General features: G+C 43.3%; 1 protein-coding gene across 5 annotated transcripts in view; it reads left to right on the forward strand.

Annotated features, from left to right (window-relative positions):
• Positions 1-15,668, forward strand: part of LOC105483581 (staufen double-stranded RNA binding protein 2) — a 332,549-nt gene extending 316,881 nt beyond the window's left edge. For all 5 annotated transcript variants that reach the window (XM_071068104.1, XM_011744485.2, XM_011744491.3 and 2 more), the window contains 2 exons: positions 13,339-13,427; positions 14,569-15,668. In XM_071068104.1, the coding sequence (XP_070924205.1) occupies positions 13,339-13,427; positions 14,569-14,662 (183 nt within the window). In that variant the 3' untranslated portion in view covers positions 14,663-15,668. The remainder of the gene's footprint in view (positions 1-13,338; positions 13,428-14,568) is intronic.
• The last annotated feature ends 7,924 nt before the right edge of the window (positions 15,669-23,592 follow it).

Consider the following 23,592-nt stretch of genomic DNA (forward strand, 5'->3'; position numbering starts at 1 on the left):
TATCAAAGAACCAAGACATCTCAAAGGGACCTTCCCAGCGGTGAGGGGTGAGGGGTGGAGGCAGAACTCAGCCATGATTGCCCTGCAGAGCCAGGCTCCTCTCGGGTGAGAGGCGCTCCGCTCGGGTCCCTCTGGTTCAGGATATGCCACCACCAAGGTCTTAGGCAAAACCCCAATTGTGGAGTCCTCCCAGATAAGGTTTCCCAGGCATCTCCTTTGCAGACCCCAGACTGGCCTGAAGAGGGCAAAACACTTGTTTCAGACCTCAAAGATGATGGATGATTGAGATCTCAAATGACTGACATCTTAGAAAGACAGTAACTATTCTCCATATTCCTTGGAGGTAAATTCTGGGGCAGGAACATTTCTCTCAGACAGATAGATACAACCCAGTCCTGCTTCCTGGGACTTTTTATCCTCTTGCATTTTGGCCGCAGAGCCCAAAGGTGGGGTGGAGGGGTGTGTCAGAGGCGGGGAGAAATATGGAGCGCTACCTGCAGAGAGGAAAGCCAACTGGGGCAAGATGCTGGCTCTGAGAACAGAGAGAACAGAATAAGACCCCTGTCTGCGAGCACCTGTCTTCCCGGGGGAACTTCAGATAGAAGTGGATGGGTCATCAGCTGAGGAATATTTTTTGAGGATGGTCTGTAGACACACTGTGGAGATTTCAAAGAGGGAAGGGGCCCCACCAGCCAAGGATTTCCCAGCTACCTGGGAGACAAGACGCAAACACATCAAAGGCGACTCACAGTTTAGAGAGGCAAATGGCAAGCACTGTTAGGAACCCAGACAGAGATAGGCGGGAAATTAGGGACGTCCACCTGGAGAAGCAGAAGAGAGTGCAGGGGCAAAGGTGTGGAGACAGTGGGCAGACCAACCTCAGCAGGGCAGAAGGTCCAGCAGGGGCATCTCCACACCAGCTGGCCAGGGAGCTTATGGATAACGCTGACATCTGCCAGGTGTTCCTGAGGCTAGGGACTGGTCTCCTGGGTTGGGGTTCACACTCTGGGAAATGGACTGGCACTCAATGAGGTTACAAGGTAGAATGGGGCCAGCCAATAGGGGCCTTGAATGCTGGGCCAAAGATATGGAATGTGATTCCAGGGGTGGGAGTTATTAATGGCTTTTGATTGAGAGAGTGGCTTCATGATAGGGTTCTCTTAGGAAGACCAGTGAGACAGCAATGGGCTGAAGGAATGAGGAAAAATATAAAGGAAATTGAACTTAAATTAACATGGAGTGAGAAAGGGAGTGTAAAGAATTTCATGACTGGATGTTGGACTCAAGAGAGAAAGATGTGTAATGAAAGCCCTCATTTATTAAACACCACTATGGTCAAGGCATTTACCTCTCAAATAATCCGGTGCATTCATGTACCGGATTCAGCTTACACATGATGAAAAAGAGGCTCAGAGAGATAAAATGACTTGCATAAGGACACACAGCTAGTCTGCAGTAAAGCTGGAGTTTTAATCCAGGTCTAACAGAGTCCACATAGGAAGCCCTCTCCCTTCCTTGTTCAGGTGACAGGGAGAGTGTATTCGATTTCTCTTGCTGCCTTAACAAATTGCCACAGACCTAGTGGATTAAAACAACACAAATATGTGATCTTGGAGTTCTGTAGGCCAGAAGTCAGACAGGAATTTCACTGGGCTAAAATCAGGAGTCAGCAGTGCCTTTTTGGAGATTCTACGGGAGAATCTACCTCCTTCCCTTTTTCAGCTTCTAGAGGCCACTCACATTCTTTGTATTGAGTCAAGGAATGTGAGTAGCCTCCAGAAGCTGAAAGCCCCCTTCCTCCATCTTCAAAACCAGCAACATTGCCTTTCTTGGACCCTTCATCCCTAGCCACATCTTTGTCTCTGACCACAGTCAGGAAATGTTCTCTGATTTTAAGCACTTGTGTCATTGCAGCGGACCCTAGGAGAACCCAAGGCTAACCTTTCCACGTCAACATTCGTACCTTCGTCTCATGTGCAGAGTCCCTTTTTCCATGGGAAGTAACGTGTTCACAGGCGCTGAGGATTAGGACATGGGCATCTGGGGGGCTATGATTCTGCCTGCCACACAGAGTGAGCCTGCCGTGTGGACACGTGCCTCAGCAGCAGGTGGTGTGCCCACAGCTCTGTTTCAGTAAGCCCTGTGACAAAGGGGACTCAAGAGAGAATAAAAAATAATTAAATAGGCCAGGCATAGTGGCTCATGCCTGTAATCCCAACACTTTGGGCAGCTGGGGCGGATGGATCACTTGAGCCCAGGAGCTTGAGACCAGCCTGGCCAACATGGCGAAACCACGTCTCTACTAAAAACACAAAAATTACCCAGGCATAGTGATGCACACCTGTAATCCCAGCTACTCGGGAGGCTGATATCATGCCACTGCACTCCAGCCTGGGCAACAGAGGCAGACTCTGTTAAAAAAAAAAAAAAAAAGGCCGGGCGCGGTGGCTCACGCCTTTAATCCCAGCACTTTGGGAGGCCGAGGTGGACGGATCACAAGGTCAGGAGATCGAGACCATTCTGGCCAACATGGTGAAACCCTGTCTCTACTGAAAAGACAAAAACTTAGCTGGGCATGGTGGTGCATGCCTGTAGTCCCAGCTACTCAGAAGGCTGAGGCAGAAGAATCGCTTGAACCCAGGAGGCGGAGGTTCCAGTTAGCCGAGATTGCACCACCGCACTCCAGCGTGGCAACAGAGCAAGACTCCGTCCCCCGCCCAAAAAAAAAGAAAAAAAAATTAAATAAAAGACAAAACCCAGAAATTTGAAAAGGAATAATATGAGGAGAACAGCCTGGTTAGAGGAAGGCCTAGTAGCGAGGACAATGCACTCAACGTTTGTTCTAAGCACAGAGCACATTCTGTGCAGTTACTCCTGCTGTCACTTCCCCTCTGCATTGTTGTCAAGGCTAGCAGCTACGCCATCACCCATCTAAGAGCCTGACTGCAGACGTAAAGGTGGTGGCTAGGTCTGTGATTTAAGTGCTCAATTTTAAATGAATTCCCCAAATTCTAGAGTTAAAACACCTGTTCTTCATCTTAGGCAACTGTCTAAAATCTGTGTGTCTCTCCGACCACCTACTCCTCTATTTCTTTTACGACTAACCATCACCTTAGCAGGCAGACACTCCTTTGTTCCGAGGGTAAGCCATTTTAGAAAGTACCAATTTTATGGAAATTACCTGAACTGATAGGATTGTGGAAGCATGAATAAAAAGTGCAGGCTATAATGAAATTATTAGAAAACAGGGCAGCAACTGGGTTAATTCAAGCTCAATATAATCCTTTTTTAATGTAAAAGAGTCATATCATTGATTCATCTGAAATGTAATAGACTGAAGAGCCTATTGTAACGTGGTAAGTTTAGAAATATACAAATCTCTTTTTGGTTTCTCTTATTTCATATAAAAAGAGACATGGTATTTAATTACAGATCTTTCAAAGAAAGAAAAGGATAACTTAGAAACATTAATATCACATACTTTGGGCAATAAACTTTCAAGCTTATTGAAGAACCTTCTGATTTTTCAGTTATTTTGATGATTTAATACAAGATTCAGTATCAGAGATTGTTGGGATGAGAAATTAGGAAAATACTCAACTGCAGATGAAGACATATACATTTGAAACCTCTCATTTCCTTATGAAAGGACATGGATTTAATTAACTGCATATATGACTACTGTGTGCATTCTGAGGTGAATCTAGCCATTAGATCAGCTCCCAGGAGTTCAACATGAACAAGCTTTTCAGGGAGAAAAGGCAAAACAAACCCAACTTTGAATGCTTCAGAAATGAAGGCCACATTTAGACATGTTTGGTTACCATCGACTTTAATGGAAACTACTTGTCTATTTCTGGGAACCAGAATATGACCTCGGTGGGGAAAGACTGAAATGGAAAAAGAGAAAATAAAAAGATCCATTGGGCATGAATGCTCAGAGACTCCACAAAGAACTACGTGTCACAAGGGGATAAGTCCATATTTTGCTAAAGAAGACTGCCGTTATCTCTCAGAGAATGGCCGAATGCTGCTACGTTGTCGTTACAAACTGTTTAATCCTGAAGAAGGAAGCAGGGCTGGTTTCAACATATTTGCAAATTGCTAATTGACAAGAGGAAAGTTAGAAATTACAGAAATGACTGGACTCACCTCCGTTCTGTGAGTCCACACGCACACACCCGGGCACGCGCACGCGCAAACCCACGCCAACAAATAGGCATGAAAAGTATCTTATTGGCATCATGTTTCTGCCATTGCTATAACTACGTACAAAACAAGCGATACATGAAATGGTAGCGACATCTGTTCTAAAACCTGTGGGGCTTTACTCACAAAACAGTTGTAAAACCTTTGGGGGACAAAAATATTTCTTGTATCTATGCAGATGCTTTCCTCTAAGGGACAGACACACACACACAGACACACATACACAGTCACATGCAAATGACTGTGTTGACCTGAAAAGACAGGAATAAGGAAAGTAAATGTCATCCACTTCTCTAAAATGCTTCTTTAATTTTTCTTCTTCAAACGAAGCTAAATTTATTGCTTTAGATGTGCCTTTTATTTCTTTTTTTTAAATCCCAGAACATATTGTCATAAAGCTGAATTTAAGATTCCAGTTAGTAGGCTGTGGTAACATACAAGTAGATGCTAAATGTGTTTGTTTTGATTTGCTAGGAAAACATCTTCTGACCTTGGAAATGAAATCATTTAGTTGTCCGTTTGTTTATGGCCAAAGACTTATGGAGCGTTCTGGATACTTATGTTAGTGTATCTTTGAAATTCTCTAATCCGTGGTGTGTGGGAAGTTACACAGCTTGGATTTGAGCATCACTCAGGATGTTCCTCATTAAGGAACCCAGATTTGCCTCCTTCCCACAACTCCCCAATATTAGTTTACACTTATTACACAGCAAATTGTCCATGCTGAAAGTGAACTGCAGATGGTAGGATTTAAACACCTCATTATCAATTTACCCTCTCAGTAAACATAAAGTTTAGAGCTTGCTTCTTAATCAGGCTTCAAGTATGTTTTCCAAAAGAAGGTTATTTGATTTTTTGTTCACTCCAAAGTGTCTTTTGATATTATGTAGCATATTTATAATGTTTTGAATTTTTAAAGCAACTGGCCTGTAGCAAGTTAACAATTTATTCTGTTAGAGTAGTTTCAGCCTGAGGATATTGTTGATTTTACCTTCTTCTGAACAGGTTTGGAGGTATGCAGTAAAACATTTTTGTGGACTGTTAAATTTTAGTGTTTGTTCACAAAGCCACTGCATTATATGTTCTTTGAAATCATCGATCTGATAGCAAAAGTTCATTCTGCTTGCCGACTTCAGTATATACTTGGGTCTCGCTAAAGGTAGTGTGGCTCTTACAGGTATTGGCATGATCCTATTGTGGATGTTTTCCTGTGGCAAGAGAAGCAAACTCATCTCTTTCCATAGCATTCTTTAATCTGTAAAGTATTGTTTCTGGGAAAATAAGGGGTGATGAAGTGTGGGAGGAGAGCCCTGATTCCTTGAGCTCATGTTGAGCAGGGAGGCAGCCGCTCTGAGGGTTCGGTCCATACCTGTGAGAGGGGTACCTGGTCGGCAGGCCCTGCCCACTCTGTTTTCCTGAACATACTGAGCTTGTTGCTGTCTGTACATCACAGTTAAACCCTTCACCCTTGATTTTTGTTCGCTTCACCTTTGCAATCCCAGTGCCCCTTCTCACTGCAGCATCCTACATGCCACAAGCCCAGCTAAACCCTGGGGCTTCTCCCTCCTGCCAGAAACCACAGGAAAGTAAGAAATGAAAAAGAATTTTCAGAGAAATGGAGGAGGGAACAAGACACTCAGAATGTAAAGAAATGGAGAATCCAGTAGTCTTGTCTGTGGTCATTGGGTAACAAAACCCAAGTAACAAAATAATTACTCTAGTCATTTAGTTTTAGCCAAAATTGCAAGTGTTACAGAAGTGCTATAAGTGAAGCTTCGGAAGTCAACCCAGGGCTGGGAGCGGACTGCCGACGGCAAACTGTGCGCTCCCCGCAAAACAATCCACCCCTTTTCTAGAAGATGGAGATAACTTTATGAGCTTACCTCAAGTAATTATTTGTGAGAAACAATCGAATGAGTATGGAAGAGGTAATGAGTGATTTTGAAATATTAATATTAAAAGAAGCTCTGCTGAAATCGGGTATGTTGAATGTGAGTGGTTTTAAATTTGGTGGAAATAAAGAGACATGAGCCACACCTGTGATCCCAGCACTTTGAAAGGCCGAGGTGGGAAGATTGCTTCAGCTTGGGAGTTTGAGACCAGCGTGGTGACATAGCAGGACTTTGTCTCTACTAAAAATAAAAAAAAAAATTTAGCTACATATGGTGGTACCTGCCTGTAGTCCCAGCTACTTGAGAGGCTGAAGTGGGAGAATCGCTTGAGCTTGGGAGGTGTAGGCTGCAGCAAGCCGTGATCGCAGCACTGCACTCCAGCCTGAGCAACAGAGTGAGACTCTGTCTCAAAAAAGAAAAAAAAAAAAAAAAAAAAAAAAGAGACCTGAGCAAGAGTATAGGTTGATTTCAAATCTCTGCTCTGCCCTTTACTAGCTGTGTGACCTTAAGTAGGTTACTGAATCCTCTGAGCCTCTGTTTCCTTATGGGTAGGAACTATCTCACAAGGGCTGTGATAATAACTCAGGTCATGGCAGGTAAAGGGCCAGACCCATGACAATGGCGGGGTGATGTTCATCAAATGGTAGCTATTACTGTTTACGTAGGTTAAGATAAATCGGTCACCACTGCCTCTTATAAATTGAAAAGAAATCCCCCTCATACTTATAAGCTATTGTATTCACGGTTATCAGTGAGATGTGGGTTGAGTTATCTGATCAGGTAGATAAGGGACTGCCCCTTGGAAGCCTTTAAGCATACCTGTGGAGGAGAGCAGTCACGCAAGAATTCTGAAAATCCGTTCATGGCATCAGGTGAGAGAGCACGCCGCCATTCCAGACTCTAGGACATTCTTGGAGGGATGACGATCGTTTTGACAGCACACGGGGGACCTGCCTGGCATGTGGATAAAATCATCCAGGAGATTTTGCAAGAGCTAAAACACCGAAGCTGCTCCCTGAGACCTGGCCTTTGTCTCAAATATGCAGCTCTCTTCAGATGGAAGAGATCAGGTGCCGTGGGTCCTGGACTGGGCGAAGCAGGTCATTTGGTTCTGGTATTCAGGCCACACTAAGAACCAAGTATTCCCAAGGTACCTAGTTAAAACAGGCTACAAGTAGCCTAAAAACGATGTCTTGAAAGATTTTTTAAAAATTGTTTTTAGTTGTTGTTTTGCCCTTGCTAGGAATAAAACAGGACTGAGAAGCCCCAGAGCTCTTAGGAACCCCATTCAGCAGTATCGCATTGCAAAGTTCCATTTCCTGGCTCTCAGTAGCCCTCTGTGATAGTGCTTTTGGGATCCAGCACTGCTACATCTGGATATTTACCTAAAACGTTTGAAATCTGTATGTCAAGAGATATTTGCACCCTCATATTTATTGCAACAATATTCACAATAGCAAAGATGTGGAATCAACCTAAATGTCCATTAAAGGATGAATGGATAAAGAAAATGTGGTAGATAGACACAATGGAATACTAGTCAGCTTTTAAAAAGGAAGAAATTATGTCATCTGCAACAACATGGATAGAACTGGAGAACATTATGCTAAGTGAAATATGCCAAACATGGACAAATACCACATGTTCTCACTTACATGTGGGATATAAAACAATTGAACTCACAGAAGCAGAGAGTACAGGGGTGGGTACAGAGGCTGGGGGGAGGTGGAATGGGAAGATGGTAGTCAAAGGGTACCAAGTCTCAGTTAGATAAAAAGGATTAAGTTTGATTTTTTTGGACATCTGCACAATGTGGTGAATATAGCTAATAGTTGAGTACTGTACATTTCGATATTGCTCTGAGAGTATATTTCAAATGTTCTCATCACAGAAAATGTTAAATAATTTATCATTATGTTACAAAAAATAATAAAATTTCAAATGTAATTGTCCACTTTGGAAAAAATTCATAAATTTCAGAATTTAGGCCAATAATTCACATTTTAATGGATCAGAAGAAAAAATAGCTGGTCATTTGTTCAAATTGTTGAATATACAAAAAACTCCAAGTTCATGTGCCCACTCCATGAAATTGGGAATATCTGGAAAAAGGTCTGTCATGGATTGGTCCTTGGATCCTACAAGTGAGTGAGCCTGGCCTTCAGTGCCCCACGTGCATGTGTGAGGTGGGACAGCAGGCCCCGGTTGAGGGACACAGCCCGTGGGCACGTGCACTGCCCTCAGCATAGCCGCCTCAGCATTTCAGGACTTAAAAGGACCTGAGAGTCACTGAATCAAAGCTCCATGAGAGTCAAATTCCTCTGTGAATTCCTTTCTTGCAGGGAGGGTGGGGAAAACTGTCCAAACCTCAGTCTTTTGAGGGTGAGTTTAATTTTTGAAAACAGCAAAACTTCAGACAAAGCCAACTCTAGTGAAGAAAGTCAACAACCAGGATGAACACATTAAAATAAGGTGGGGTCAAAAGATGACAAAACTGGTTTGCTTCTCTGACCCACAAAATGGTTCTGAGAGGTAGTTCCAGAAGCACCTAGAGTAACACCCTCCTCCCACTGCTGCTGCCAGCACGACCTCTCCAAGGGTGGATGGAGAGCTCATATTAACATCTTTAAGGCTGGGCGCGGTGGCTCACACCTGTAATCCCAGCACTTTGGGAAGCGGAGGCAGGCAGATCACCTCAGGTCAGGAGTTTGAGACCAGCCTGACCAACATGGAGAAACCCTGTCTCTACTAAAAACACAAAAGTAACCTGGCATGGCGGTGCACGCCTGTAATACCAGCTATTCGGGAGGCTGAGGCAGGAGAATCGCTTGAACCCAGGAGGCGGAGGTTGCAGTGAGCCAAGATCACACCATTGCACTCCAGCCTGGGCAACAAGAGTGAAACTCCATCTAAAAAAAAAAAAAAAAATCTTTAAAAATGGGCATCATCTTTGGCTCAGAAATGCAATTTTAGGAATTTATCATAAGGAAAGTATTGAGATGATACACAAAGATTGAACTAATAGGAAGTTTGGTGCAGTGTTGATCACAGCTTAAAAATTTGAACTGGTCTAAATGTCCAACAGTAGGACTGGCTAAACCTACAAGGACATATAAAGTCGACAGGATACTGTGCAGTCATGAGAAATGATGCTATCAAAATGTTTCTGTTGATACAGAAAACTGCACACATTCAATGAAAAGAGCACACAACAGATGAGTGGACAAAAGCCAGGACATATGTACCCAATGGAATACTACTTAGCCATAAAAAAGAATGAAATCCTGTCATTTATGGCCATGTGGATGGAACTGGGTGAACATTAAGTGAAATGAGCAGGGCACAGAAAGTTAAACACCACTTGTTCTTGCTCATTTGTGGAAGCTAAAAAAGTTTATCTTATAGAAGTAAAAAGTAGAGCAGAGGATATTAGAGGCTAGGAAGGGTAGGGGGAAGAGAGGGATAGGGAGAAATTTATTAAAGGATACAAAATTATAGCTAGATATGAGGAATAAGTTCTAGTGCTCTATACCACTGTAGAATGACTATAATTAACAATAATATGTTACATAGTTTCAAACAGCTAGAAGGAGAATATTGTATGAACCCAACAAAAAGGAATGATAAATGTTTGAGATGATGGATGTACTAATTACCTTGATCTGATCACTATGCATTATGTGTATTGCAACATTGTTACATACCCCATGAATGTGTACAATTATTATTTATCAATGGAAAAAAAAAAAGCGGGTTACCTACAGTGTTAAGATATGATCCAGGCTAAAGTTTGTAGATCATAACTTGATCTACATGGGGAGAGGATAGAAAGTGATATGGAGGCTAGAGGCAGAGGCTCATGCCTGTAATCCCAATACTTTGGGAGGCTGAGGCGGGTGGGTCACTTGAGGCCAGGAGTTCAAGACCAGCCTGCAACCCTGTATCTACTAAAAGCACATACATTAGCTGGGCATGGTGGCTCACACCTGTAATCCCAGGTACTCGGGAGGCTGAGGTACAAGAATTGCTTGAACCCAGGAGGTGGAGGTTGCAGTGAGTCAAGATCACACCACTGCACTCCAGCCTGGGTGACAGAGTGAAACTCCGTCTCAAAAAAAAAAGAGAAAAAACAAAAGCAAGTGATATGGAAAGACATGCGCCAAATTGTGAATGGTGAGCAGGATTGTGGATATTTTTTACATTCTTTTAGCTTGTCTATATATTCTGACTTTTCTGTAACAAAAAACTATTTTTATAACAAAAAATAATACAGGGAAACGAGAGAGAGAGAGAGAGAGAGAGAGAGAGAGATTCCGCTATCCTTAAAGAGAAACTATGAGGTCCCTGTATAGTTTGCTGGAGCTGCTGTAGTAAAGTACTACAAATTGAGTGGCTTCATCAACAGAAGTGTATCGTCTCACAGTTCTGGGGGGCTAGAAGTTCAACAGCAAGATGCTGGCAGGGCTGGTTCCTTCTGAAGGCTGTGAGGGAGATTCTGTTCCTGGCCCCTCTCCTCACTTCGGGTGCTTTGCTGGCAATCTTTGGTGTTTCTTGGCTGCTGCGGCATCACTCCAGCCCCTGCCATCATCTTACATGGCATTCTCCCTGTGTGGGTCTGTGTTCCAGTTTTCTTTTTTTATAAGGATACCAGTTATATTGGATCAGGGACCTACCCTACTCCAGTGTGACCTCATCTTAACGAATTACATCTGTACTAACCCTATTTTTAAATGAGGCCACATTCTGATATATTGGGGGTTAGGACTTCAACATATGAATTTGGGGGAAGAGCACAATTCGACCTATAACAGTACCCAGGGAAATGGCCACACGGCTCCTACCCCACTGAAGTTAACGCCTACCTCCCACCACAACCCACCTGGCTGTTGTCCAGCATGAGCATGGGCCAGGATCAGGAGCTATGGGGTGGCATCACTGACCTTCTCCCTGTAGTGCTCCAGGTCCAAAGAGTTTATGATGATTACTGAGACTTGGGCACCACATCCTCCCTGTTTTGGGATGCCCGGGCCACGGCTGCAGATCTGTGTGGGCACTCACATTAGCACCTCTGACCTAGGAAGCCCGGTTTAAAGATTCGAAAGGAAGGAGTAATCTAAAGAAAAAGAAAGGACACATGCCAACTTTTGCTTGGATATAGGAGTTGTGATTAAAAAGCAACAATAGAAAAACAAGAGAGAAGAAAGAAAAAAGTATTATGAATATTACACATTAAATCCCACACATGGATGTTTATAGCAGTTTTATTCATAATTGCCAAAAACTGGAAACAATCAAGATGTCCTTCAATAAGTGAATGGGCAAACAAACTGTGGTACGTCCATGCGATGGGACATTATTCAGCAGTAAAAAGAAAGGAGCTATGAAGCTCATTTATGAAAAGCCATATCATTCACAAAAAGACAGAGGGGCCAGGTGCAGTGGCTCACGCCTCTATCCCAGCACTATGGGAGGCTGAGGTGGGTGGATCACCTGAGGTAAGGAGTTCGAGACCAACATGGCCAACATGGCATAGCCAACATGGTGAAGCCCCATCTCTACTAAAAATACAAAAATTAGCTGGGCGTGGTGGTACACGCCTGTAATCCCAGCTACTTGGGAGGCTGAGGCAGTAGAATCGCTTGAACCCAGTAGGCAGAGGTTGCAGTGAGCCCAGATTGTGCCACTGCACTCCAGCCTGGGTGACAGAGCAAGACTCAGTCGCAAAAGAAAAGAAAAAAAAAAAAACATAGAGGAGCTTCAAATATACATTGCTAAGTGAAAAAGCCAATCTGAAAAGGTGACATATTGTCTGATCCCAACTACTATATGGCAAAACTGTAGCGATGGTAAAAAGATTGCTGGTTGCCAGGGGGCTGGTGGGAATGGGGGGAGGTGAATAGGTGGGGCACAGAGGATTTTTAGGGCTGTGGAACTATTTTGTACAATACTCTAATGGTGGATACATGCCATTAGACATTTGTTGAAAGCCATAGAATGTACCACACAGAGTGAACCCATATGTAAACTGTGGACTTCAGTTAATGATAAGCTATCAATATTTGTTTATCAGCTATAACAAATGTGCCACACCAATGCAAGATGTTAATGATTGGGGAAACTGTATTTAGGGGAGGGAAGAATATGGGAACTCTGTGTACTACCTGCCCAAGTTTTCTGTAAGCCTCACAAGACTATTAACTAAAAAAAAAAATCACACCTCCAAAATATATTCTGAATAAAGAAATTTAAAGGAAATCATACACTTAGCTACCCTAAAGGAGCTCTTGGCAGATAAAAGTTTGGGAAACTGCCAAGAACTAGCTTGTTTTCAAAGGCAGCTGAGAAGACACAGATGCCCCAAGTGTGACCCAGCGGGATGCCCCAGGATGAAAACAGCCCTGCCTGCTCACACCCATCTCAGACTCAACAGAGCCCTTCCAATCTCGCTCAGCAGTGGCGGGCTTGGAGGAGGGGAGGTAGACCCAAATTCTTACTCAAAGAAATAACAGTTTGGAACATGCACAAGAGTGTCAACAAGTTATGTAGATCTTATCAGCATGGCATTTTTGGTGCCTCCCAGCTATCCAGCAAGGCTCCACCAGCCTGTTCACACCCTGCGGCTTCCCACGCACCCGAGCCTATCAACACCTCGGAGGCTCTGCCCAGCAGGCCTGCCTCCCCAGGGCACGACCAGCCCAAACTTTCTCTCCATCCTCATTCTCTCAGGATCCCATCGTACCATCCATCCCCTCGGTCTGCACGAGAACCTGCTGTCCATTCCTCTGCGGACATTCTGTGCCTTGACTGGGGCTACATGTCTATAAATTTAAACAATACCTTTATGCTCACTTTGGAAAGAATACTCAAGGTGGAAAATTTGGATGTCACACCCGAGGGAAGAGAATGTGTAGTTTCAGTAACGTGAGAAATTATGCAAAGTCACCATGGAAGTATTTTAAGCTTATACGAGGTGTTTCCATGTTTGCAGATAAAACATCACGATTTTGCAAAACTGTGGAGAAGGGATAAGGCAGGAGACTGAAAGCCCTTGTAGTTCTGGTTATGTATATACGCTGCTGCCTGATCATGCAGAGTTTCTAGTGTACTTTTGTTAAACAATGCAAAAAAAAATTTACTTAGACTGATGAAAACGAGAGTCTTTCAGCTTTCTTTCACAGTTACTTGTTCATTACACTGAAGTCAGTGAATGGCTCTCTGTGTTTGTTTTCATTCTTAGGCAGCCTTAAGTGCCTTGAAACAATTCTCTGAACAAGGACTGGATCCAATCGACGGAGCAATGAATATTGAAAAAGGTTCTCTTGAAAAGTGAGTAACTCCCGTCAGTATTCTCACACTTTTAATTGTAACTGTACAAAAGATAAGGCATAGATAATAATGTTTTAAAAAGTCAAGACAATAGTATCTACATCTTACACAATTATTAGTAATATAATTAAATGTAAAGAAATGAAAACCAGTACATATGACCATACGCATCTCCTGTAATATTTTTGTGAAAGTTTTAACCTACTAATTGATCGTTGATTTTGCATCTCTTTGCCTTTGTTGGAAATATTTGTGTATTGTCCTGACTGTAGAGACTTGTAAAACTTACAAAAGATTGTTTTTCACTTCATAATGTAGAGCATTGTCTGGCTAAGCCATTTTCAGAGGTAAAAGTTTTCACTCACATTCCTGCTAAGTTGTGGGCAAAGCGGAGAGAAAAGAAAAAGAAGTTGAGAGGAGGCGCCCCTCCCCTTGGCTGTGTTTGGTTTATCGTATTGTTTTCTATGCAACACCAGGACACGTTGCCACAAAAGTGTGACTCCCAAGGGCTACAAAGGCAAAAATGCAGCTATCATAATTATTTCTGAAATCCAGTTCGTAGCTTTGTTTTAATGAGATGTGAACAGAAGGTCTCATCAAAGAGACTGAATTTGGGGTCTCTCCAGAGACTCAATTTATACTGAAAAAAAGGAAAGCGGTTATATTTATACAGTAGAATTCAAACTCTTTCCAAGCAGTAATAATAGCAGGTAGGATCTCAGAGCACATGCAGGAGATAACATTTTTAGGTTTAAAAGAAAATAAAAATAGTCAACCGAGAAAGTAAAAACCAGATACACTGATCCTACAGTTAAATGAGCATTACCAAAAAAAAATTAATAAGAAAAAACAGCATTTGGTCATTAATATCTAGAAGGTGAGAGCGTGAGAAGAAAACATTTGGTAAACAGACGTGGCGTTTTAAGTTGTCTATAGATGGGCAACCATTTATAAGTTAATTTAATCAAAAACATTTCCACATGATCTCATCAGTAGACTATCTGAACATAAATATTGTTGTTTCACTTTAAAATGTCACTTTTGTGGTGACCTTTGAATCCTCTGTGCCATCTGCTAATAAACATGTCTGAAGATGTGCAACCCCAGGCCTTCAGCTCTTGTTAATGTATTAATCTTTCAGACAAGCCAAGCATCTGAGAGAGAAAGCGGACAATAACCAGGCACCCCCGGGCTCCATCGCTCAGGACTGCAAGAAATCAAACTCGGCCGTCTAGCAGCTCCCAGAACCTGCGGCTGCCACCGCATCCTTATAAACCTGTCAGCACGCATGAGGGTGTCTGTGTTCAGGGAAATGAATGACTAATACCATTATTTGAGTCTTATGTGAAGACAACACTATTCTAACACAAGAGATAATATACATGGTACTGTTTATTCAACTGGGGGAAAATAAAACTTTGAGCATTTCCCTTGGAACTCGAGATCAGATCATAACTCATTTGCCCAGAGGCAGCAGAAATCTGATCCTGCTACTGGAGCTTAAAATAACAAGTAAAGAAAAGTGTTAGAAACAAAGCTAAAATTTTAACATGATTAATAATAGAGAAGTTGGGTTTGGTTCTGTTGTTACGATTGTTTTGTCGTGGTGCTTGTGTTCAGTTATATTCTCTCTCTCTCTCATTTTAAATAATGCTTGACAATTCGAAAATGAACCAATGATGTGCTGTGGAATGTGATGGTTGTCTTCATATAGAGTCACATGGTTTCTCTTTTTATGCAGATATTTATAATCTTCATCCTATATCAGTAGGAATAACTATACGGTGCACTACAAAAAAGATGTATGCAAACAAACATGTTTTAAATCAGGTCAGATATTTGATGAAAAATATACGAACTAATGTTAGGAGCAAGTAGTTTCAACATACTCCAGGAACTGAGAAACAAAACAAAGCAATTGTGGGTTTTGAGCTCCATATACTCTTAGCAAGTAAGGGGGCGTCTTGCCCCTATATATCATTTTCCCGGATTCCACTCCCCGTTGTGGGAATCGCGCCCACCCCCATCCGTGTGTTGTAGCCACTCACGGTTTGCATCAAGAGTGTTTTTTGTAACTGCCTCTGGACTTGGGACAGTGAGTAGAATCAAAAATAAATAATGTACGTGGCGGGGAAGGGAAAAACCTGTTGGAGTTGCTTCCAGCCAGCCACGCTCCGGGCCAGCATGTTGGAATCCAGCGTGGAGCAAATGCAGTAAAAATGTGGTTGGTTTCTGTGTGAAGCGCTGCTGTTGTTCTTTCGTTCTCTCATGCTCATCTTTTAAATATCACCTCCGTGAAACCCATCCGAAAGGCCACCACCCGGCCTAGTCACCCTGCCCAGCAGTGGGATTAGAGAACGGATAGGCTGTACCTGCGAAACTGCAGAGCCGCCTCCTGGGTGACTCGGGCCGGGTTCCTGGCCAGCGTCATCGCATTGTTCAGGCTTTCTCCTTATTGATTTGCAAACGTTGTGCAATGAGAAAACACTATATGGTCTAACTGCTCGACTCAACATGACAATAGGAATATAATTATGTAAGATTTCACAAGCAAAACCACCACAAATCATGATCTGGCTGACTCACACGCGACTGGAGAATAAACAAACAGCAACATAAGGAAATAACTCTAGGGTTGTTTTTAATGATTCCCATGTGGGGAAGTCCGTCAGTATTGGGAGGGCTGGGTGCCCTTTGAGGAAATAGGTTATGTTACATAAACCTGAGTCCTTGCGAAAAAAGCAGCACATTTGTAAAGTTGGAGCTCACAAAGGTAAACTGGATGGAAACACAGTCCTGCTGCCTGACACCAGGGCTCAGAGGGCCCTAAATCATTCCCTTTGAAGGGCATAGGTCTTTCCTTCTGCTAGGCCTTCGCCCCCTGAGGTTTAGACCCTCAGATGGGGCAAGGGACTGCTTCAGGCAGGATCACTGAAGTGGGTCTTCAGTTTACCCAATGCAATAAGCATAGGCTCCCTCTGGCAGCCCACATCGAACTACACCAAGGCTGTCAGGTCTGTAGGAGAGCAATGAGCTCCGGGAACAAACACAGCTAATCAGTTCTCACGACCCAAGTACCTAAAGGACTTAACTCTTGAGCTGTCTGACACAGCTTATCCTTAGATAAGTCATCCTTAGAGCCAGTATATCCATGAATACAGCCATGGTGGTGGGGGCGAGGGAATGGAAATTTGCATAGGAGCTCAAGCTTAGTAATAGCTTATTAATTCAAAATCCCATCCTCTCTACCTGCTCACAGAGCCCAGGAAGGCCTTCGGGTATTTTCTCCTGCACAGCAGCACTTCCTGGGAACTGCCTGGGTTTTCTTTGGGTTGAATTACCAATGCAGATGATGGGTGGCCTGCAGTTGTTGGCAGGGACCCGCTGCAATGCTCAGTTCCAAAGAGCAATGTTACATATCATTAGAGGGGAAACCATTAAGTAGATTTATTGAAAGTATGTTTCTTCGGCACAAGGAGATCTTTTTGATGAAAAATGGAACTCATTATTCTCTAAAGGACACAGATTGACTTATCTCCTTTATCAATTACAGTGTCTGCTTTCAGCTTTTCTCAATCAAAGCAATGGGCTTTGTAGTCGCTTTCCAGAGCTGAGGCCAATGTGTTTTATGAAAAAGGTTTATTTTTACATTTTAATTGGAAATATAATATTGCACTTTGGAACTCTGACCATCCTTTCCAGGACAACTTGCCAGAGATCAGTGGTGAGACATCACCCGTCAGCCTGTGACAGACATCCCTCCCCTTTCCTGGGGTGACCCCTCTGATAAGCTGTCCTAGCATTCTTCTCCCCAGAAAACATGCTTAATAGTGATTCTTTTTGACAGCTTCAACCAATTTCCTGTACCATAAAATAAAAATAGCTTAATGTAAAACTTACCTTATTATACAGAGGTTTTCAGGACTCCTAGGGACTTTGGAAACGTGGTCCAGACCAACTGACTGGTACTTAAATCTTGCTGCAGGTGGGTTATCACTGCAATCGCCTAAAGTTTGTTTTGTACCTTTTAATTTCCAAAGGCTACCTCTTACCACTATGACCAAGAATGATAGAGAACCTAACACTTTTGTACACAGAGCTGACAAGCTGTTAATTGCATAATCCTGTGTGAATTTATCTTTGAGCTCCCCATAGCCTGACCCATCGTGATATAGGCACCAGATCAATGTAGAAATCATACATTGAATAAATGGACGAATGGATGATTTATCACTCAACACCCATTGAAGAAAGAAAGGTTAAATCTCACTGTTTCTTTACATGACACAGAGGCAGGCACCCATGACAATGGTGTTGCTGTTGGTCAGATATTATATTTGCAATCCAAGAGGAACCATGACATTTTTTAATCAAGAACATGGCAAGTCCAAAAAGCTCTCACTTCAGAGGACTTTGGACCCATGGAACCATCCTTCTCCTGTATTCCCATTTCTGTATTATATTCCTTCCATCAGCTGGCAGATTTCATTCTAATCCCAGATACATTCCACTGTTTCCACAGTCACATGTGCATAGCTTCGTGAGGAGGGACTTTGTAATATCTGAGTCAAAACAGAGACTGCCTTAGACCTGATCAAACCCAACTGTCTATTTCTGGCAGACACTACCCAAGTTCCATCTCACCTTGCCAAGACTTGTTTAAAAGTTACCATGTTGAGGAAGCTTTCTTCTTATGTCCCAACCTCTTAACAGAAGTAAGAGCTTCCTTGACTGTATTCCCAGCACACTCTGATGTGTGCTGGAAATTCAGAAAATAAACAAACAAACAAAACAACTTCACTGTAAGGAAGCCACGCTAGCAACTGGGAAAGACAGACAGATAAGGAGATGAGCCTGGATAACTGAGCCTTCTGTACTTAGAGTCACTGTGCCGTAGTAGTTGTTCACCTCCTTGGCTCTTTGGGTCAGTCACATTCATTCCCTCATTTACTCTACCATGCTTTGGGCACCATGCTATTTATTCTGGTGACACTATCATATAAGCCAGTTCTGCTTTCGTGGAAATTATACTCGAGTGGTAATCTCTCACTGCCACCCACAGTCCAAATATCCATGGACCCCCTCTCCCCACATATACATATATTAGGTTTAAAGCTCTTTAAGCTCACCAACACTCAGAAGACCAATCAACCTAATTTATTCCTCACCATATCTCCTGACCCAGGAACAATGCCCACCTTAATTCAATAAGTACTCAATAAATGTTTGTTGAATAGATGAATGACCCCAAAAACTCTGCCTGATAGATCTGCCCATCTAACTGCATCAACGTTGACTGGCATGCATGGACAGAGAAATCTGGCCTCCTGGGCAGAGCCTCCTGCCTGGGTGAAAGCTTCTAGTTCTAGTTCTGTTAGTGTGTAGCCTTGCTGATGTCATTTAGCATCTTCAAGTTTCAGCTTTTCAAGCAAAAATTGGAGATAAGAATATGCAGGACTATATGGACTCTTTTTAAAAGTGCACAAGTTGTGAATGTAAATACAATACTTCAATCAAAGTAAATGAGTATTAGGGAAAGAGTAATGGTCTACGAGTCAAGTCTAGGGGCCTAATGGTTCGGACACAGATGTGACCTTGGCAAGGGATGTGGCCTTCCTGGGCCTCAGTTTCCACGTGTGTTAAATGACAGCCCCTAAAAGCACTGCAGCTCTAGACCAATCTTCCTGTTAGTAATTCTGTTAGTACCTCTATAGTAGTATGCTTATATTTAAATTTTGTCTCTAATACATGTGATTTTTAATCAAATACCTGGAAGGAAAATATCACTCTTATATCAATCAGGATTCTTTTGATTGCAAGTTATAAAAACCTATTCAAACCAGCAAGGGGAAATGTATTATAAAGCCCGAGGGATGCTTCACAGAACCTATGGGCAAAAATGTAGAAAGGAACTGGGGCCAGGAAGTGGAAGGCTGTGGGCAAACCTGGAAGTTCTCTCTCAGTTCCGCATGCTCTCTCCTTCTCCGTCTCTGTCTCTCTGTAAACTAGCCCTGCTTCTCAAGTACACACATCGGAGAACACGGTTACCAATAGAACCCAAGTTTGCAGCCACCTGAAGAAACACCAAATGTCCCTCTTGATTTCATTCCCATTGTCTTAGGAAGGAGCCACTGACTGACCCATCTTGAACCAGGCGTTCACTCCAGCCCACATTGCACAAATATGGCTGCCCCAAGCTTACCCTTATGGGGCATGGTGGAGTAATCATCAGAGAAGAGATAATCACTGTTTTGGGAGACAACCCAATAAATATCTGCCTCAGCTACTCCCCACAGTTTTCAGAGGGCAAAGCTCATTATAACCACGTGCTAATTCTTATTTTCAACATTAACAGTGAAGCTTAAATAACTGAATTACTTCTCCCAAATATCATAGATTGCTCTCAGGTGTGCGAAGCCTGTAGTATTTTGTCTGGTTTTGTTTAATCCTTTCAGTCTTTAGTTTCAAGGGTCTGATGAACCACAGAACTATCCTGAATGAGTCATAAAATTACCTAGAATAAGAACTGAGATTTTTCCAGAGATCTCAAATTAGTATATTTTTAAAAAGCCTCATTTCCTCAGGCGCACAGGGATAATGAGAAGCATAGGCAGCGGAGTGGTTGTTCATCCTCAGTGATGTCTACAGACCCAAAGACCAAAGGCCACTTCCCTGCTTTGTTAGACTGAGTGGATTTTAACTGTAAGGGACTTTCTGATTCTTACAACTGAGGTTGGGAGAAACAGAGGCAAACTTGGTCTAATTCTCTTTCAAATTTCGCTCATAAGTTTTCAGAAGAGCCCAAAGAAGAAGGGACACTTGGTTATTTGAGGTGATGGAAGGAGGCAGATGATAGAAAGAATCAGAAATTTGGATTGAAAACTGGAATGGATGAGGAAGCCAAGATCCACCAGAGCCAGGCACGGTGGCTCACGCCTGTAATCCCAGTACTTTGGGAGACTGAAGCAGATGGATCACCTGAGGTCAGGAGTTCGAGCCCAGCCTGACCAACATGGTGAAACCTCGTCTCTACTAAAAATACAAAACTTAGCCCAGCGTGGTGGCGCATGCCTGTAATCCCAGCTACTCCAGAGGCTGAGGCAGGAGAATTGCTTGAACCTGGGAGGTGGAGGTTGCAGTGAGCCAAGATCACACCATTGTGCTCCCACCTGGGCAACAAGAGTAAAACTCAGTCTCAGGAAAAAAAAAAAAAAAAAACTACTGGAGAAGAACGAGGAAAAAGGAAGCTCTGGATAAGGTGTCTGTGATGGGAGCAGACTAAGTGTTCCCTACAGGTAAGTCTTTAAAGTCTTTAAATGCCTTCTCCTTAGCTCAGGAATGAGCAGTCAAAATCTTCCATTTCCTCTTGAGCCTGCCACAGAATCTCCTACATGGGTAGTAATTTTCCAGAGTGGTGTTTGGCCACTAGTCCTTCCTAATTTTCTGAGTACAGGGGAGGGAACTAGATCCCGCTTCGCCAACTCAAGGTAATGAATAAACTTCCATCTTTGGCAAAGACCAGGCCTGGATATGAAGTCTGAGGAGAATCCAGCCAATGGGTCATCTCTGACATCAGGGAAAGTCAGCACCTTTAAATTTTTTTTTTTTTTTTTTGGTCTGGAACCAGAGTTGCTTCCACAGTCATCACAACATAATGTGCAACAGCTGTGTGCCTTCAGCTCCACTGCAGCTACTCCCTCTGTGTTAGGAAGAGAAGAGATGACTAGCCTGGCTAGTCTGGCTAAGCATATCTTGCCATCTAGTTTCCAAACTTCACCAAATTCTAATCTATCAGTGAGTCAGCAAATATGAATTGAGTCTCCATCCTTGAATTAGTCACCGTGAGGAACCAAATGAAGCCTGAAGCAAGGTCTGTACCCTCAAAGGCTTCTGGTTCAACTGGGAGATGAAATAGGAACCAGATATGGAGAGAAAATGCAAGAAGCTAGAAATAGATGCACTTCAATAGGAATTGATTTCAGCATCTCCTGCTTCTCATAAACCTCATGGGGACACTTGGGCCAATCACCCAGGCTTTCATATAGAAGAGTGTCCAGGCCGGACATGGTGACACATGCCTGTAATCCCAATACTTTGGGAGACCAAGGTGGGGATGATTGATTGAGCCCAGGAGTTCAAGACCAGCCTGGGCCACATGGAGAAACCCCGTCTCTGCAAAAAATACAAAAATTATCCAGGCATGGTGGTGCACACCTGTAGGCCCAGCTACTCGAGAGGCTAAGGTGGGAGGACTGCTTGAGCCCAGGAGATGGAGGTTGCAATGAGCTGAGATCGCACCACTGCACTCCAGCTTCCATGACAGAGTGAGACCCTGTCTAAAAAGTAGTAATAGAATGTCTACCAAGACTCCTGCTTTTTCTAATCTGTGACCTGGGCTGACCAACCTAATACAACGAAAGTGCTATAGGAATCCAGTTCGCAGGTTTCCTTTTTCTGGAGTAAATACCTGTGACAGTTGAGGTTTTATGAGCCAACATCCCCCCTACAACACCACTTTCACCACCAACAACCTTTCCAACTACTGATGCATAGTCCTTATTCACCTTGCACCACAAAAGCAGTGTTGGGTATTGTTAAGAGTTGGATTCCAGAATCAGACTGCCTAGATTCAGCTCCTGGCTTTCCCTCTAACTCACTCTATGGGCTTAGTAAGTTACCTTCACTTCTCCAAGCCTCGCTCCCTTCAGCTCTAAAATGAGGATAGCAGTGTTGTTACGTTGACTCAGTAAGTTAATTTTATGAGTTAATATATCTAAAGTGTTTTGAACTGTATGTGGCACAGGTAAGTATTCAATAAACATAAGTTATAATTGACCAAAAGCCAATCAATGAATTAGTCAATAATTATTGATCAACGACTGTGTGCTAGAACCAGGTGCTAAGAAGAGAAAGGGGCAGAGATGAATAAGGCACAGCTGCTTTGCATCATGGAATTTTGGTTTCTTAAAGACAATCATAAAACACGCATACAAGTAATGGCCAGGTGCAGTGGCTCACACCTGTAATCCCAGCACTTTAGGAGGCCAAGGTGGTTGGATTACCTGAGGTCAGGAGTTCAACACCAGCATGGCCAACATGGTGAAACCCTGTCTCGACTAAAAATACAAAAAATTAACTAGGCATGGTGGCAGGCGCCTGTAATCCCAGCTGCTCGGGAGGCTGAGGCAGGAGAATCGCTTGAACCCAGGAAGTAGAGGTTGCAGTGAGCCAAGATCATACCATTGCACTGCACCCTGGGTGATAAGAGCAAAACTCCATCTTAATAATAATAATAAGAACCACACATACAAGCAAGTATTACCCCAAACTGAATGATTTCAGGCCCAGAATAGGGAGCAACGGCAGGAGAGTCCTGTAAGCCACCCAGACCCTAGGATCATCTTTGAGATGCCTTCTCCATACCTGTGACCCCAAGTCCCTCTTGAGCTTGGTTTGATGAGAAAGATGCATGAGTCAGATACTATTTCTGAAAAAGGGATTACACATTCCCCACACACCTCCTGCTGCACCTCCTGACCTAGGCTCCCAGGGGAGCCAGGGGAAGCTGGGAAAGAAGGCTATCAATGACCTAGGAAGGTACACACAGCCCCAGAGTCAGAGAAACCAAAGCTGGTGAGGTCGTTCTGAAATATCAGGCCCAAGCAGGGCTTGTTGTCCGTTGGTATGTTTCCTAGAGGTAAAGACAAGGAACTGTAAATAGCCCATCCTTCCTGGCCAGTATGGGAAACACACTCTTTGTAACTCTATCTGGTTACAAACAGTGCCATTGCACTGTCCTTCTCATTGTTCCTTGGTGCATTGATAAAAGAAGATTAGAGACCCAGGAAGCACTGCAGTGACAAAATATCATTTCCAAAGGGTTTGAGCTAATAAGGGTCTGAATGAGGGCATTAGTAGCAGGGAAGGAGGACAGAGAGAGTTGGAAGCACAAAGAAGGCAGAGTCAATAGGCTCTGATCACCAAATGGCTGTGGGGGTATAGATGGGAATGTACCCCAGGCTGGCTCCAGGGCCCTGGCATGGGGACTTGGCCGAGTGGCAATGTCAATCATGGTGACAGGAAATTCAGGGAAGAGCACGTTGGCAAGGAGTTCAGGTCTGGACTTGTTGAGTCTGACATGCCTGTGAGACATCCCAAGAAAGAT

The sequence above is a fragment of the Macaca nemestrina genome, chromosome 8 (genome assembly GCF_043159975.1).
Source record: "Macaca nemestrina isolate mMacNem1 chromosome 8, mMacNem.hap1, whole genome shotgun sequence".
In the NCBI taxonomy this organism is placed as follows: domain Eukaryota; kingdom Metazoa; phylum Chordata; class Mammalia; order Primates; family Cercopithecidae; genus Macaca; species Macaca nemestrina.